Source organism: Patella vulgata, chromosome 8 (genome assembly GCF_932274485.2).
Source record: "Patella vulgata chromosome 8, xgPatVulg1.2, whole genome shotgun sequence".
Taxonomy (NCBI): domain Eukaryota; kingdom Metazoa; phylum Mollusca; class Gastropoda; family Patellidae; genus Patella; species Patella vulgata.
Window position 1 is genome coordinate 39,659,439 of NC_065886.2, and position 19,045 is coordinate 39,678,483.

Genomic DNA, 19,045 nt, shown 5'->3' on the forward strand with positions numbered 1-19,045 from the left:
TGTGGGCGTATAAAAATATCTATTTGATATAAGGTAAAACATAATACATTGCAATCTGCTAATTACAGGATGAGAACCATATAAGATAAAACATAATACATTACAATGGAAACGAGGCTAATTGAGATGACGTCACGCGCTGAGTGGAAATTCTTGGGTGAAAATTATAAAAATCAAATTATATTAAAATTGACTTGGGTGAAAATTATAAAAAACAAATTATATTAAAATTGACTTGGGTGAAAATTATAAAAAAAAAATTATATTAAAATTGACTTGGGTGGAAATTAAAATTGACTTGGGTGAAAATTATAAAAAAAAACAAATTATATTAAAATTGACTTGGGTGAAAATTATAAAAAAACAAATTATATTAAAATTGACTTGGGTGAAAATTAAAATTGACTTGGGTAAAAATTATAAAAAACAAATTATATTATTTTTCATGTCAATTATCAGCCACCGTGCAAATAGTCTGTCTTGTAGAGGAGTACGGTGATACATTTTGTTCGACAATCAGTCTGCATTTTGATATAAGGGTGCATTTTTATCACAATATAAACTATGAATTAAATTTTCTGAATATCGGTCAAGAGTAAGAAAACGAAAATGTATCAGCCAGTGGCAATCCCACTGGAAACCATCTTTCGAATTCAACTATTCCTGAAAATTTGATTTTCAGGCGTGGTTCCCCCTTATCCGTATGCAGAGCAGAGGGTCTGATAAAGCACCCATCACACCAAACATTTTTAACTACGTTCTGGGAAACGTCGCCAAACGGACTCAAACTATGTGCGAACAGAGTGAACGTAATAGGAACTGTTTAGGCCCCCGTCAGACCGGGGAGGCGTCCTTAGTGCGCTGCTGTGACCGTACGGCGACCAGAAAACGCATAAGGCCGCCGGCAAACGTGAACACAACGCAAGAAAATGTCCCAAAAAATTACAAACTTGAAAAACGTCGCATTCTCACAGCTTTCCACGTCAGATCGCAGAACCTTGGCGTTTGTTTTGAACATGCTCAAAACATACGCCGTGACTCGGCGATCATTGACAACCATGGAGACCATAGCACGATAGCTGGCGTTTCCACCACGCTTTTACCACGCTTATGACGATCTTGACGGGCTCTGAGACCATTTTCCGTCGCCGTAGCAGCGCAGGAAGGACGCCACCCCGATCTGCGAGTGAACTTCGTGCCGTGGACGGGAATGTGTTTTAGAACTTCTCCGTTTCTGCAGTTAGACGGGGTGACAACGTGACTACCAAGGGAATTGCCGTACTATGAACGGAATTGACATATTTCGAGCCTACTAGGGACGTGTTACAACGGATCAATTTCTTGCTCGACCGCATTACGTCTGTATTGCGTTCAAAGCAAATTTACAAGTTCTGTATCAGTTAGCAATACGTTTCTACGTTGTTTTAACAGTTCCCAGTAGGTTGTCAGTAAGTTACTCGTTTTGAATACGTGAATGTAGGTCTCACGCAGTTCTTACTACGTCTGATCTATCGGCAGTACGCTCGGACAACGTAGGGTATCAAAATAGGGGTTGTTCCATCATGGGTTCAACACTTTAAGATTTTCCAGATTTTCAACATTTTTAAACAGAACCGTGGAGCCTTTAACATGTTGAATATTGGTTTCACTCAAGTTCTGTTGGAAAAAGAACAAGCGTACAATGACATGGCAGAACAAGGAAGAAGAAGAGAGTGAGAAACTGTTGGCCGAGGAACGGCTGGAACGTGAGAGGAGAATAGCTGATGGAGTAACTCCGTCTGGATGACCCCACCCATGTTTGACGAACTTCTTGAACGCATCATAAAACAAAACAAGGCACCAACAACAGGGAGGCTCTGGAACCAGGGATGGAGGTTGCCATCATACTGATTCATCTGTTAACAGGAGATTCCTTTGCCACCATACAATATGATTTTCTGGTAGCAGGAAACACAATATGCTTTTTGGTAAAGAAGTCTCTGATGGCTTGGTGATGGAGATTAAGAATGATGTCATCATCTGCCTTGTTGACAGAGACACTTGGAAGAAGCTATCTCTTTAATTATATGCAATTATTCATCAATTGCAGCTTATAATAACAGTATATAAGACTGTCGCTTTAATAGTATGCAGTATCCATTCTATAATAGCACACAGTGACTACAGGGCGGTAACTAGCTCAGAGCAACGAGGGGGCGGGACGTGTTCTCGGGGGTTGCTGTAAAATTGACTGACATTGTATATCTAGGGGGGGGGGGGGGGACTATCACTTTTAATAGTATGCAATATTCATCCTATAAGGCTGTAATTATCCATAATAACTCTGCTTTTAATTGAGGTAAATTGTTTAAACTTGATGTAGGTGTGTTCATTTGGTGAATGTCTTGACTGAGTTCATTGATTAACATTTCCCGCTAAAGATGGACAGAGCTAAGCAATTTCATTGGTCGATGCTTTTGTTCTAACTGATGGAGAGTGTTGAAACTTAGTGTATAGTTTCACTACCAGGTGCTTTACAACCTTCACTGAGTTTGATTATGAATATTTTATGCTTAGACTAAGTATAAATAATAAGTTTGATTGCTCAATACTTTTTAAAAAGATAAATGTGCAATTAATTAATATGTGTCATCTATTTATATGGGATTTCATCGTGTTTCAATTGTCGTTTAATGATCGGTTTTGAAACTGGGTTTTCTTTTACCATCTTAACGACATGACGCTTATCCGTGTACGCCCTCCACCCGCACCAATAAGGGAAATCCCACCCCGAGGAAATTTCTCTGCAAACATGGGGACCCTGTACGGGACTGACATCAATGGTAAAGGAGCCAGCACCATACTCCCCTGGCTCCCCAATTTAAATAAAAAATTTGTGTCCAGGAGTGCTCCCACGCCCCCTTTCTCTGCATGTTCATTCCACCATGCTCTCTAATGATTACCCAGTTTCTGCGGGAGGCATTACACCTTCAGACTAATGGCGGCGCCTGAGAACTGCCAACCACCTCCACACAACCATACCCAAATCAGACAGACTTAAAATATTATTGCATGTAGTCTACCTTTCGTTCGGGACTAGTTAACCATATCAAACCCCATGGACCAATTTCTACTGCTAATATCCAATACATGCCTGGATATATCAAAATATATTCGTGCTTCGATATTTTGACACATGCGTAGGCTCTATACCCCACGTACCCTTTCTCTTCTTTCCTAGGACCGCCTGTTCATTCTCGTGGGTTTTCTCCGAGTCCTCTCACAGCTAAAGACCCCTACAGGCAAGCGAATTATTGAAATAAAATTGAACTATATTAGTCCCGAAATGACCATCTCTCTCTCTCTCTCTCTCTCTCTCTCTCGCCGCATGACACAAGATTCGCCTTTCATTCACAAGATTCAGTCCCGCTTGAGTAGCTTTGAATGATTGACAGTATAATAAACTGAGCGAAGAAATAATCACGGAAGTGAAAGTAGAATTTCTAAGAAATCAACACGATAAAGTTCTGTACACTCAATCTTTCATAACTGATGACCCCGTCCTCATTATTTGTCGGGGCATAACGACAGTAGACAGGGGCGTACATATCGATTGTGTTGGGGGCGGGGCGGGGGCTTGCTCCCCCGGATATGTTTTGGAATCTAGAGTCCCTGTAGAGTCCTGTACTTTGGGGGAAGAATTCGCAGAATCCTGATGGTTAGAAAACACTTATAACATGAATAAAATTGAGTACTACGCATGGGAATTCATGTTATTTATTAAGAATGTTTCAAGAACGTACAAAGTACTGTGAATCTGTGACAACTTATGAAATTGATAATATACATGATTTACATGGACCTATATACAAAAATTAGCAAAGATATGACTATGTCCTTATATTTTCATGAAGCGGCGGCGCGAAGTCAGGTTTGATCGCCGATTTTGTCATTGAGGCGTTCCTGTTTTATTATTGAACGCATAACAGTTTTTACTAATTTGAGTTATGGACAATTGGCGCGTATTGTAATATCGAATCAAAGCAATCATGCGTATACAGATATATTCATACATATATTAGGTATTTGGGTTTTTTCCTTCTATTGTGGCAGTTTTTGTTTACCTCATTAATTCATTTAGTCGCCGATGCATAATTTTGCGATCGACTACACTTATTTTGCATCAGACTATTTTATTTTTTCGTGGGGTGGCACCCCCCCCCCCCCTCTAGATTTACGCCACTGACAGTAGGACGTTAAACACCATTTCATGGAAAGGCAAAGTTTTATTTTCGCAATATTGATATCTGCATAACAGGGCTACAGCGTATCGTACAGGTAAGTTTATTAATTGATTTTAACACACGGGCAGGTAATGTAACCTTAGTTTTGTTACAAAGTTTACGTTGCATGTATAAACATTACTTACTTTCTACAAGGAAGTATGTTTGTGCTTTTTATAGGACTGCTATCTTTCATTATGAGAGCAAAAATGAAACTATTTAAGAAGAGGGGTAATCTCAATTTCAAAGGACATCGTCCGTTCATATAAGTCGGTTTATGTACGTAAGAGCACTTAAAACAGTGGGGTTGGCGAGGCGGGGGGAGCGGGGTCAATGGAGTCAATGTCTACTAAACACAAACTAGGTCATTTCGGGACTAACAAATTGTATAATTTTATTTCAATAATTCGATTGCAGTGGGTAGAACAGGTAGCAGAAAAAAAAACATTAGCTTAGGTAGGCGACCCAACTAGTTGCCACGCACAAGCTTAGCTGCAATATTGTAGCGACTCAATAAATTTGTGCCTACTTCCAGTGCAAGTTGTTCTAGTACAGTTTACTGTCATCTGTTTTCAGCGGCGGGCTGGGCATCGAACAGTCTGAGGGCTAGGGGTCCATAGGCCCCGATTAGAAAAACATAATTTGACATAAATTTTTGTCAAAATAACCAAAATTCATCTTCGTATCCACTGAACTACTCTTCACAACAATGGGGGCCCAACGAAACCAGTTGGTCTGAGGGCACAGAGCTACCCAGTCCACCCCTGACAATTTTAATAAGAGGGTAATCGAAGATTTGTGATTATAAATGATTGCAAACTGCGAACTTTTTTAAAATCGAAACTGAAATCAGAGGAAATTGAATACCAGCAACAATCAGTCGATCAACTGCGTTATAACTGGCTTCCTGTCCCACGGCGGCTGAGGACCAACAGGCAGGCAGTATTGATCACTGTATCTATTTGCAACAAGGCAAGGGCAGCAGGAAAAAAGAACACGGTGTTGTCATTAGGGCAATGTCAATATCATGACATTGACGCGGACATTTATGTAAGTATTTGAGGTAGCTCTTTCGAAATTCTAGGGCACTTTTTCAGAAATGAGGGTACATGGTCACACCCACCCACACTTCATGGTAGGAAATCGCGTCGGCTTCGAACGTTATCAAACATTTCCTGTTTTTTTTTTGGTTTTGCATTTAAAAGGGCAGTGTTGCCTACCAACGCTATCGTAATCGAATGATTACATACCTTGCTCAAAGGAAGTCCTTAGAACAATCCATTCTCTAGCTGGAGCAAGACGGAGAACATCAACAGTGGAATAATTTCTAATACATGCATGGAAGTGAAACCACACCACTCAACTAAATGACAGACCTTCTGATATAAAGCGTCCCGTTCCGGAGTAAGATATAGACATAGTTATATAGGCACATAAAACTGCCCATTGCAACTGAAAAGGTATCACAGAGCTTCAGACATTTGTACAGGATTAAGGTGGTTAAGATGGGAGGGGAGGGTGGTCTGTTTGTGCAGGATTAAAGTGGCTTAGACGGGTAGGGGAGGGGAGGGGGCTGTTGCAGGTGTGGAGTGTAAATATCTCGTCTGTCTGGCTTATAATATCCATGTTTTAAGCCAAAAGTACACTGTACAGGCGTTCACAGGGACTGACACGCAGCCGTTTAGTAGCCGTTTAGCAGGAAAAAGTTGCTAAGTAAAATTTACTAGGAACTGAAAAACTTTCGACAAGGAGTCAATAGGTCGATTCCTGAACGTACAGGGCGAGTGTGACGAGAACTTATGTTCAGAGCTGAACTAAGAGAAGCGTTGCTACGTCACTGGATTAGAATACAGGTTTGTAAGAGCCTTGTTACCCCAATTAACCAATCTTATTCATTACAATATATCTGGCATCATCCCCATTTCGTAAAGATGGTTTAAACAATATTTTTTCAATATAATTCGAAAACTAAATGATAACGTGTCTCTGATGTTCAGAATGATCATCATACATAAGTAGACTACAATCTCAAGGATACGACAATAAGCAATAATCGCTCCCTGAAAGATCACTAATTGTGAAAAGCTGTGGGTCAGTAAGGTATTCAGATGTGTAAAAGCTTTTGAAAGTATGACGTCACGTCATTCATAATGCGTTACTATGACAAGCTAGAGAATATCTATATGCCTTTGTTATAGGCTATATGGATTTGTCCAATAAATCACATAACAACCAAACGAACAACAATAACATATTATTATATCATATAATACCGATAGTTGGAACACAAACTACAGTTATAAAATAACATATAATTACACGTGAAATGCTCCACTATAATAGAGATCACAATATGATATACACCTCTTTGAAAGGCGATCTTGATTTTAAAGTTGCAATTTCCAATTTTCAAGTTATTTTTTAAAAATGTATTAAAATAAAGCCTTAAAATAGATGGTATCCATAAACAGTCATACCCTGTTAATGAATAATCCTATTAATCCTATAATTCACTATTGCCAGCTGAGAAATTGGCAAAAATATCATTTTGAACTTCAAATTCCAACGTTGTAAAATGGCTGCCCCATATTGTCAATAGCAAAACAAGGGAGGTAATTATGTTGTTATTTCCTGTGTCATAGATTTTTGAGGGTGGGAAATAATGCCCATGGTCGTAAATAGTGAGTTGATAACTTCTTGAGCAAAAGACATAGAAATAATTATGTTTTGACTTTCTTAGAAAATATAAAATTTTCGCTTTAAAAGAAAGGCAGGTATTGCACCAGCCATCCTGTCCTAATTCACAATATTAAAGATGCATTATTTCAGGTCTTTTTTGGGCTTTAAATGTTATATCTAAAGTTATTGTTTTTCAGCGTCATTTCAATGAATGTAGGAGAATAAATGCTCTGAGAACCCATGCACCCCTCTCCGCCTGAATGCAAGGCAAAGAATGGTATATTTTTTATTATTGATTATTGAATAATGAAGAGAGGATTGAGAGAGAGAAAGCGAGAGAGAGAGATAGAGAGAGAGAGAGAGAGACTATTCATTAATAATACGCTGTGGGAGGTAACTAGATGACCGAGAGAAACCTAGCTAGGTTACCGTTCGTTAGGATGATTGCTATTATAATACATGTTACAGCACCTGAATACGAATAAACATAAGATTAAATTTTGTTTTGTCCACGTACTTCAAGACTACACCAATGTTGTCCAATATTGTTCCCATTATCAGATCTATGCGCCAACAGTCCACGAGTATCAATTATGTGGACGTATATTGTCGTCGCCCCTGTCCGCACAGGCGTCCATTCGTCCGTCCGTCCAAATTTTGTTTATGGACACTCTACGGGTCACAATTTTTATACCATTTTTTATCTTGTGGATTGTGGCCCCTGAGTGTACGAAAAATCATGTCTTTAGCTTGTGGCCACTATAGAGGTCAATATTTTTATCCCATTTTTTAAAACTTAAAATGTATGTTTAAAACCCAACGACCTCGGTTCCTATCGATATTTCCTGGATTATGGACCTGATTGTGCGAAAAATTGCGTTCTTAACTTGTTGGCCCTCTAGGGGTCACAGTTTTTCAAAACCGCACGAATATATAACCATAATAACGTAATGACTGTGAGTTCGAATTTCGTGAAACTCGGACCCCTGAAACTGCCCAACAAAATGGCCGACCCTGTACGCAAATGGTGTAAACATATGTTATACTAAGGTTATGAACCCTTCGAGAGGTTACCGTGACACCTTATCAATGACCTATTTAGAGTGTGATTTATGTTTTTAACAATTGTATTATTAATAGATATAGCAATAGGACTAGTATAGCTAATTTAATACAAACATACATTTCATTTTAGGATATTTCAACCAAGTCATCGGATCCGACTCCACCCAACTCAGAATCAGCGCCGCCAGTCACTTACGCATCGGCTTCTACAACAGTAGCATCTAGCTCGGCAAATACAGTCTCTACAAACAGAAATCAGATACCGATACAGTCTCCTACAGCAATAGCCTCTTCTACATCGACTACACCATCGCAGAATAAAACTGTCACATGTAGTTCGGCAAATACAGACTCTGCAAACAGAAATCCGACACCGACACAACCCACTACAACAGTTGACAGTTCCACCATGGATCCGACACGTCCTGGAAAAGAAAATTCTAGAGCCCTGGCCACCTGTAGTGACCAGAACTCTAGAGTGGATGGACAGACATCTGGGACTGCCAATAACGGTCAGTAAACTTTTTCTACAGGTGTCATAATTTGAACATTTACATGTACAGTAAAATCACACCAAATCTAAAATTATATTTTTTACCCAGTGATCCTAGTATTCGCGCTCTCGTCGTCTTCTCGTCTTGTGGACAGTTCATTTGTCACCGGAGTCATCTGTTCTAGAGTCACCGGAGTCATCTGTTCTAGACGTAGTCAAACTTGTTTTAACCAACCATCTCAAACGCCAATTAAAATACGAATAAAGCATTTTAACCCGAACCCGGAAACAGGTAATTCCAAATGGTTACACACATGAATGTTGTCATATATTGACGTCGACCCCGTCCGTGTCGGCACTTATCTTTACTCACTAATCAGAGTTAAGCTCGTCGCCTATTTTCATTATAATGAATCGTGAATAGTTTGTATTGAGGTAAAGGTACCTTTCGATTTCATTTAAAGAGTTAATGCCCATAATTTATGTAATTGTTCGTGAATATCCGTTACTTGCATTCATATTCAGAGTTGGGATCTTAACTGAAATAGTTAGAAATGGGGTAAAGGCGGTCATTTTCGATTTTGAGCATTTTTGAAAGAGCGTGTTTCTCATTGTTTACTGTAATCAAGCTCTCTCTGAAGAGTTGAGTTGTTGGCAGCTGATCTCGAGCAATTTTTAATGAATAGTTAGACTAATAACTATTTATGTCGATGTTGAATGTTTTTGGAAAATTACAGCCGGAGTTATTGCCCCTGACTTCACCCAGTATGTAGTTTTTATATGTATTGTATGTTTGTGTATGTTCTAATGCTCCCAGATCCAAGCGAAACGATTCAGAATTTAGATCTTTACAAAATTTACGAAATTACAGTTCTAAAGGCTTACAACCCTCTATTTGTTTCATATTTGGGTTTGGTAGATTAAATAGATTGTATTTTTTTTAAATATCCAGTCGACAAAAAGAACATATTTGATGGTCAGGATGGAACAAAAAACACACCTGATGGCAATAGTGGTGATGATAAAAAGACAATAACGGAAGATCAGGTTTTCGTGTTTGGTAATGCGGCAACAGGTGAGACTTGATTTTACATTCCAGTTGATTACACACGAGATGAAATTAAATTGTGTTTAACGTCTTAGGCTAATGAAAACGAAATGAAATGGGGTTTAACATCCTGCTGTTTGCTCCGACTGGGCCACTGAAGACGGGGCTAATGAAAACGGACATACGCCATACAGGTTGCAATGAGGACAATTTTGGAGAACGGTGTAAAATACCGCACCACTAATTATGAGACAGTGAGCTTGCGTCATATTTCAAATAATCAGTTCTTTTCAAGCTTTCTGTGTTGCGAAAATGCAGATGACGGCCTCGAGATCTATGGGCTTTAGGGTCTGCAGGGGGGTATACTCTTATTTCGAGTTCTGACTGCCAGGGTTCTTTTACGTGCATCCTAATACGTACACGGAACCTAGTTTTTCGCACCTTCCGAACGACTAGACACTGTCCTTGCAATGACATCCCTCCTGCATCACTGACAAGGGAAAACCACGCCAGAGAAGACCAGAACTCTAGAGTGGATGGACAGACATCTGGGACTGCCAATAACGGTCAGTAAACTTTTTCTACAGGTGTCATAATTTGAACATTTACATGTACAGTAAAATCACACCAAATCTAAAATTATATTTTTTACCCAGTGATCCTAGTATTCGCGCTCTCGTCGTCTTCTCGTCTTGTGGACAGTTCATTTGTCACCGGAGTCATCTGTTCTAGAGTCACCGGAGTCATCTGTTCTAGACGTAGTCAAACTTGTTTTAACCAACCATCTCAAACGCCAATTAAAATACGAATAAAGCATTTTAACCCGAACCCGGAAACAGGTAATTCCAAATGGTTACACACATGAATGTTGTCATATATTGACGTCGACCCCGTCCGTGTCGGCACTTATCTTTACTCACTAATCAGAGTTAAGCTCGTCGCCTATTTTCATTATAATGAATCGTGAATAGTTTGTATTGAGGTAAAGGTACCTTTCGATTTCATTTAAAGAGTTAATGCCCATAATTTATGTAATTGTTCGTGAATATCCGTTACTTGCATTCATATTCAGAGTTGGGATCTTAACTGAAATAGTTAGAAATGGGGTAAAGGCGGTCATTTTCGATTTTGAGCATTTTTGAAAGAGCGTGTTTCTCATTGTTTACTGTGATCAAGCTCTCTCTGAAGAGTTGAGTTGTTGGCAGCTGATCTCGAGCAATTTTTAATGAATAGTTAGACTAATAACTATTTATGTCGATGTTGAATGTTTTTGGAAAATTACAGCCGGAGTTATTGCCCCTGACTTGTAATTTTTGACTGTTTATCATTGTTTTCAGTAATTGTTATCGCACAATAACAGCCGTTGTGATTAGACCTTCATATCACTATTTCTGTATCTCACCCAGTATGTAGTTTTTATATGTATTGTATGTTTGTGTATGTTCTAATGCTCCCAGATCCAAGCGAAACGATTCAGAAACATTTAGATCTTTACAAAATTTACGAAATTACAGTTCTAAAGGCTTACAACCCTCTATTTGTTTCATATTTGGGTTTGGTAGATTAAATAGATTGTATTTTTTTTAAATATCCAGTCGACAAAAAGAACATATTTGATGGTCAGGATGGAACAAAAAACACACCTGATGGCAATAGTGGTGATGATAAAAAGACAATAACGGAAGATCAGGTTTTCGTGTCTGGTAATGCGGCAACAGGTGAGACTTGATTTTACATTCCAGTTGATTACACACGAGATGAAATTAAATTGTGTTTAACGTCTTAGGCTAATGAAAACGAAATGAAATGGGGTTTAACATCCTGCTGTTTGCTCCGACTGGGCCACTGAAGACGGGGCTAATGAAAACGGACATACGCCATACAGGTTGCAATGAGGACAATTTTGGAGAACGGTGTAAAATACCGCACCACTAATTATGAGACAGTGAGCTTGCGTCATATTTCAAATAATCAGTTCTTTTCAAGCTTTCTGTGTTGCGAAAATGCAGATGACGGCCTCGAGATCTATGGGCTTTAGGGTCTGCAGGGGGGTATACTCTTATTTCGAGTTCTGACTGCCAGGGTTCTTTTACGTGCATCCTAATACGTACACGGAACCTAGTTTTTCGCACCTTCCGAACGACTAGACACTGTCCTTGCAATGACATCCCTCCTGCATCACTGACAAGGGAAAACCACGCCAGAGAATCCCGAGGATCTTTCTCGGCTAATACCGGGAGCGAACCCGAGAACTCGTGGTTAGCGACCTAGCGTCTTACTCACTGGGCCACCACGGCCCCCTTGATTAAAGCAAACACCATTTAATATCCATTTGAAGAATAAACGATTCGTGTTTCTTTTACACCCAGGAACTGTTAGGAACATCAGTATCCCTAGATTGACTTTTGGACTTGCTAGTCAGTGTGGTGTTAGTAGTGATAATAGGAAAAAGAGAACTGATGGTGGCGGTCACAGCAGTAAATCATCTGGTGGTCAGGGTGGCGGTGGTGGTCACAGCGGGGAATCACCTGATGGTCAGGGTGGCGGATCAAACCAGAATACATTTGGTGGTCAGGGTGGTGGTGGTGGTCACAGTAAGAACCCATCAGATGGTGAGGGTGGCGGCGTTGATGATAACAACAAGAAATCATCTGGTGGTGCGGGTGGCGGTGATGATCACAGCACGAAATCATGTGATGGCGAGGGTGGCGGTGATGATCACAGCAGGAAATCATACGATGGTCAGGGTGGTGGTGGCGGTCATAGCAGTAAATCATCTGATGTTCAGGGTGATGGTGGATCAAACCAGAATACATCTGGTGGTCAGGGTGGCGGTGGTGGTCACATCGGGGAATCACCTGATGGTCAGGGTGGCGGGGATGGTTACAGCAGGAAATCATCTGATGGTCAGTGTCATGGTGGATCAAACCAGAATACATCTGGTGGTCAGGGTGGTCGTGGTGGTCACAGTAAGAACCCATCAGATGGTGAGGGTGGCGTTGATGATAACATAAGGAAATCATCTGATGGTGAGGGTGGCGGTGATGATCAGAGCACGAAATCGTGTGATGGCGAGGGTGGCGGTGATGATCACAGCAGGAAATCATACGATGGTCAGGGTGGTAGTGGCGGTCACAGCAGTAAATCATCTGATGGTCAGGGTGATGGCGGATCAAACCAGAATACATCTGGTGGTCAGGGTGGCGGTGGTGGTCACAGCGGGGAATCACCTGATGGTCAGGGTGGCGGTCACAGCAGGAAATCATCTGATGGTCAGGGTGGCGGTGATGATCACAGCAGAAAATCATCTGATGGTCAGGGTGGCGGTGATGATCACAGCAGGAAATCATCTGATGGTCAGGGTGGCGGTGGTGGTCACAGTAAGAACCCATCTGATGGTCAGGGTGTCGGTGGTGGTCACAGCAGGAAATCATCTGATGGTCAGAATGATGGTGGTTCAAACAAGAATACAGTTGATGGTGAAGAGTTCAGTAACGAAGACAAAGGTAAACTAACAGAGGGTAGAGTTACAATATATATCAAAAGAAATGTTTTGGGAAATCGTTTTATTTGCCCACAAAATATATTTATATATTCAATAATTACACGCGACCTGCAACTTGTCATAGGTAAGGCCTGATGGATCGTTGATCATAATATAACCGTTCAGGTTATAGTAGTTATTTGTTATAATTTAAGTCTTGAATATTTAAGATAATACATTATTAATTTTAAAAGTGAAAGCATTCAAATTGAATTAATCTCTCGGGATAATAACTATTTTATTCCTTCAAAACATAAATATTGCGTGTGTGCTATTAAAAGGTGACTAGCAAAGGATGAAATGTTATGTAATGCTAATTACATGTTAATTTATTTTATCACCCAATAATACATTCTACAGTAGATATCGCTTGTTTGATATATTTCATAATCTATTGCGATATCTCCTTAGGAGATATCGCTTTACATGAATTTGATTGGTCAGTTGAAAAGGAACTACTTTTTTTTTATTTTCAAAGAACAGTTCATTTCTTATTAAAAGTAACTTTTTTTTATTAAAAATGAACTATTGTTATTCAATTGACCTTGATGGAAACACTGGGTCAATATAAAGGACTTTGCAATGGTTGAATTGCTGTCAAAAAATGATGTATCACTACGCCGTGATGTTCAGTAAAAGTGAAATCTACAGCAAAGAACTATATTTATCTATTTGTGCATGTAAGAAGGGATTGGGTGAGCCTCGTTTTTTGTTACTTTATCAACTTGTGTTGATATTTTTTTATATCAAAAAAGACTGGTTGGAGATTCTCTATATAAAGTTTATAAAACTTTTATAGATAGAAATTAACTGCAAATATGGCCTGTCTCGTCTCGTCTATTAATTGTATTATTTACTGCTGTTTTATTTCTTATATTGTACATTATTACATCAATGCTTATTAATGTCAACACTTGATCTCGACAATTAATTCAAAGTAATTCCATATAAATATGTGATTGTACTTGATGTGTTACTCTTTTGGGTCTATCCGAATTAGTAGCATTAAATACTAGTCGGTTATCCGCGGTCCTGTAAGTGTATGGAGATAATTATTATTATACGTTTCCAGTATTAAAGATTTGGTGAGTCCTTCCAGACTCTTGTAAAATCTGAAGGACCCCGCGGTCACAATCGATTAACCAGATTTCTATTACTGCTAATATGGGTTAAAGTCTGCTTAACAAGATTTCTATTGCTACTAATACGGGTTAAAGTCTGCTTTCAGGGGAAAATAGACCAGTTCAAGACAAATCGTAGAACGATGGCCAGCACCAGCGCATGAGTGGGATGGTAGGAAAATACAAAACGTAGCGGGAGCCAAATTTCTGTTTCACCATCTATTTGGTGTATTTGGTTTTAGACAAAATCTCCTATTGTATTTCTTCGCACGACCAAATCATTTATATTCAGACCGTTCCACTAAACCTGTTGAGTCCCCAAATCCTATATAATCAAAGGTCTAAAACAGAAACTATTTGGTACGCCGTACCCTTAGTGTGCTCTGTGTGTTATATTACCCAGACGGTTTTACTAGACCTACCGAGTTCTAGATACTGATGTAATTAAAGCTCTATGGTATAAATAATTCATCGCTTTTTATGGAGATTTGGGGATTTGTTTCATTATATAAAAAAAGGGGTCTTTATTTGAACAAAAACATACGACCATTCAACCAATGGATTTTGGGGCGGTTGAACCACTTTAGAAAGGACTGGCACTTGATTGAAAATAATCATTCCGTAACATTAACAAATTTTTATTAAATATTTTCTAATATTTGGTTCATATACCCTTATTGATAATTGTGTGGATTAATTAACATAGCTTCTTGGATTTTATATGGTGGTGGTGGTGGGGGGGGGGGTATGTCCAAAATATTTTTGACACGCACTGTACTCTTAAACATACGTCATTAGCTTCGGATCTGCTCTTGTGATGGTTGTGGATTCGGAGCGAGCCGCATAAGCGGAATAGCATAGGTCTCTCTTGATCACAATCGGGCAGTGGGTAAGCAATGTTGATCGAACGCCAGAGTGCCTATTTTCACGTTATCAGCCACACTGTTATTGTCTCTAATTGTCTTTCAGGAACTGACAGTGATAGTTTTGGCGATGATGATGGACCCCCTGGTACCAGACGTTCTTCTAAACAACAAAGTTCAAAAAGGTAAATACAAAAGCTCGGTATCGACGGTGTGTAACAAGATAATACCATACTGAAACTGTATATCTTTTTTTCATTTCCGTTGATTTGGGGACACGAAACAAATCGTGGAACAATTGAATATTCGGTATTGATACCATACTTATGATGCTACTTTTTCGGATTTGGTCCTTGAACTGTCCACTGCATGTTAGTCGTGTGAAATCTTGTTTAAAAAATGTTATTTAATTTATTTCTTGTGAGGGAAGTTTGAAATCGGGTCGAATCCACTTCGGTTTGTGTACAATCGGGATCAGTGTAGATAGTGGTCATGTTCCTTTAGGGTTAAATATAATTCATTCTTCTTTCAGACAAATATCACCACCACGTAACAGAGATGTCTGTGACTTTCATAAACACGAAGAAGCTTCATTTTATTGCCCTGGGAACTCTCGGTATATATGCAACATCTGTTTTCTACGCGATCGAAACGTGGAAGCAGACGCGATCCAGGAACATAGAAAAGAGGTAAAAGGCGAGCTTAAACACTTGAAGTTGGAAGTAGACGAACAAATTCGAAAATGTAAGTCTAATATCGATTCTTTGCACCATGAACAAAAGGAGATCCGCAAGTCCACGGCACAAATCAACACGAGGGTAGATGAGCAGGTAAAACGTTTGTGCGATAAAATAAAAAGTTTCGGTGACGATATTAAAAAAAACAATGGTAAAATGTGTTACACAAACAACGAACAAATAAAGGAATATTCTCAGAAAATGAAGGCATGTAAATCAGAATTGGAGTCCATTTCAAAACGCATTAAAAATTCCATAGCAAACACATCGGTTCGGAACATGTCAGAGTCTTCGCGTAAATTTCAGAAAGAAATAGAAAACCAAGAAGAACTGGAGGCCCCGTTGGAATTTCCCGAATTACAGAAAGTTGAATTTAATGAAGCTGAATTGGACGAATTCCGAATTACGTCATTAATGGAGATGCTTGGTACCTTAGACGTAAACGAGAGTAGTTTGTGGGCAGATTTGTCCAGAGACGATGTAGACGAGGTCGAGAAGGTCGACGAGATTGATAGTACTAAAGAAAACACCGAGAAATCAGTCGGTCTCATTGAAGAACTCGAAGCCATAGCTGATGATACAGCAGAGGGAGAAGCTGAAAGTATCCACCAAGAAGACATTAAGGGATTGGTGAGATACGAAGTTACTAACCAAATACAGGAATTACTCCAATCAAGGGATGGTTACATAATGATGCAAGAACTTTTGGGTAATGAAAATGGACAACATCATCTGGCTGAGGTCCTTAGAACAGAGCAAGGAAGCATGTTTGTCAAAGAATTTCTAATAACGGAATATGACCAAACCTTACTTAAAGAGTTACTGTCGACAGATTCTGGACAATTGTGTCTTAAATCCTTCTTTTCCACTCCTCGTGGAAAAAAAATTTTTGACCAGTTTATTATATGCAAACAGGGCTTGGAGTTGGTAAGAGCCTTTTTGAATACTGAATCTGGACTTCTTTTGGTATCTCAGTTTCTTATCACCGAGAAAGGGCTAGCACTGGTAGAAACTATTCTGTCTAAGCAGCAGTACGCACTACCATTGGTTAAAAAATTCATACGGTCCGAAATCGGTAAATCACTGGTTGAGAATTTTATTTCAAATCCTGATGGAATTTTGCTGCTTAAAAAAGTTCTTCTTACTTCAAATGGACGTCAGTTGATCAAAGAATTCCTTCCAAACCAAGTGGGTAAAATTTTAGTGAAAGAATTTTTGATAGGGGGAATAGGAAGAAATCTATTAAAGCAGATACTCACTGAGCAATTTGGACTCTCCTTGATGAAGGAATTTATAATTACGTCTCACCAAGGGAAAGCGCTTTTACAAGACTTGCTGAACACCACAACTGGTCAGTCTGAGATACGAAAATGGCTGCCTTCGAATACTGGGAACGCTTTACTCAGACAAACTCTCGAAACCGGCCAAGGTCTTGCGTTAGTGAGGGAATTTCTGGATACAAATATTGGTCGAGCTTTGGCGAAAGAAAGAATCGATGCTGATAGACCTACCTACATAGAAAATATTGAAATGCAGAACGTCCAATCTTTACCCTGGTTGATCGAGTATAAACCTGGAAATACCAACCTATCAATCGTTTTAAGGTTAGCAATGCCCGAGACTGATCATTTCCTCAATTGGGTGTTGGTCAATTTTTCCCTGACATTAGAAAATAACAAAAACGAAGAGGAGTCGATCAGGTTAGAAAATATCATATACAGATTTAAGCCTGGTTCTACCTATGTCTGGTCGGACGTTATACCTTTAAACGTTTTAGACAGTCCTCAAAATGGCTACTTAAATGAATCCGGTGAGAATACGGTGACTGTCCGCATTGATCGATTGGATTACTACTAACCTGTCTAATTAAAATTATTCCGGAATTTCGTTCCGTTTTATTTTTCGATTGTTTACTCAATTTCATCTTAGTCTAAAGACATTTTGTTTTTCTATGATTTCTAAAATGTCGGTTGTTCATGAGCTCTCTCCTGAATGCAAAGCAAGAAACGCCCATGTTCATTTCGCAGAAATTTCGTTAACCTTTTTTTCGATACATTTGTAAAATTGTAATTATTGCCCCCGACATAATACAATCTGTAGCTATAATGATATACACCGAACTCCCCGAGGTTTTTTAAACTAGATTGTATCCCAGATATGAGAAAAATCTGCGAATACAATCTCTCACAAAGAGTTTCAACGTTAAACTCTCGTTAAAATGTTTTAGTGGTTTCACTCAATTTAATGAAAGTACTAAAAAATAAATAAAGTCCTACGCAAACATATTAAGTAATGTTCGAAAGAGAAAATTTTTTTGTTAATAACCCGCTATTTAAACCTTTAATTTCATAGCAACCTTCGTTTTATTTGTTTGTTTTGCTGGCTTTTTGTTTTTTGTTACTGTCAAATATATTTATATCGCATGTATTTAATGAGTTATTTTAGTATTTTAATAAAAGTACAACAAATGCAAAGAAATATAAAACATAAATGTGAGTAATCCAAAATGTCTGATTATTTCCTTAGCCTATTTGTGGCTACTTTAATGACAACTAATTATCAATGGTGTGAAAAGACAAAATTGTATTCAGACTTGCGCTGGCGCAGTCCCCGATTAAGTAGGTTGCTGGTTGCAGTACACTGCTGGGCAGGCCCACGTACTATCCAGGCCCACGTAAAACGAAACGTCCACTCTGCCTACGCCATAAAACGAAACGTCCACACTACTTAAAACGTGGAAAAGAAAAGTGAAAGTGAAAGGAATGTCACAATGAAATTAGAGGGACAGTTCTAGATATATATATATATATATATATATATATATATATATATATATTTTAGTTAAGAACAGTAGTTAATTCGGTGTGAAAGATCCAACCTTTTATTCTAAACGTTTGAGAAATATACAATCTTTAAGTTCCCATGTGGAATTTAATACGTCTATGTTTATATGCCTGGAGGAACAGCTGTGGCTCAGTGAGTAAGACGTTGAATCCCTAACCTGGTGATCCCGTGTTCGACCCCGGTGTTGGCCAAGAAAGTTCGTAGCGATTTTCAGGTGTTTCCCCCCTCTTGTCAGTGGTGCACTGCAGACAGTGATTCTGGTAAGGGACAACGTATCGGATGGGGCGATAATCATTGGCGGGTTCGTATAACACCCCTTGGCAGTTAAAATTCCATATAACAGTAGGTTGTAGCGCAGCTGTCCGGGCACAATTTCCCTCATCGGACAC

The 19,045-nt window shown here is 39.0% G+C and overlaps 1 protein-coding gene across 3 annotated transcripts; it reads left to right on the forward strand.

Annotated features, from left to right (window-relative positions):
- Positions 1 to 4,219: 4,219 nt before the first annotated feature.
- Positions 4,220 to 18,239, forward strand: LOC126831154 (uncharacterized). 3 transcript variants are annotated; one of them, XM_050561830.2, is made up of 8 exons: positions 4,220 to 4,317; positions 7,139 to 7,218; positions 8,137 to 8,518; positions 9,452 to 9,574; positions 11,143 to 11,265; positions 11,917 to 13,053; positions 15,182 to 15,260; positions 15,608 to 18,239. In XM_050561830.2, the coding sequence occupies exons 2-8, from the start codon at positions 7,216 to 7,218 to the stop codon at positions 17,667 to 17,669; spliced, it is 3,909 nt and encodes a 1,302-aa protein (XP_050417787.1). In that variant the 5' UTR covers positions 4,220 to 4,317; positions 7,139 to 7,215; the 3' UTR covers positions 17,670 to 18,239. The 3 variants fall into 3 exon arrangements, with proteins under 3 accessions (XP_050417787.1, XP_050417788.1, XP_055958621.1); XM_050561831.2 differs by lacking the exon at positions 11,143 to 11,265; XM_056102646.1 differs by lacking the exons at positions 4,220 to 4,317; positions 7,139 to 7,218; positions 8,137 to 8,518; positions 9,452 to 9,574 and adding an exon at positions 10,092 to 10,113.
- Positions 18,240 to 19,045: the final 806 nt, after the last annotated feature.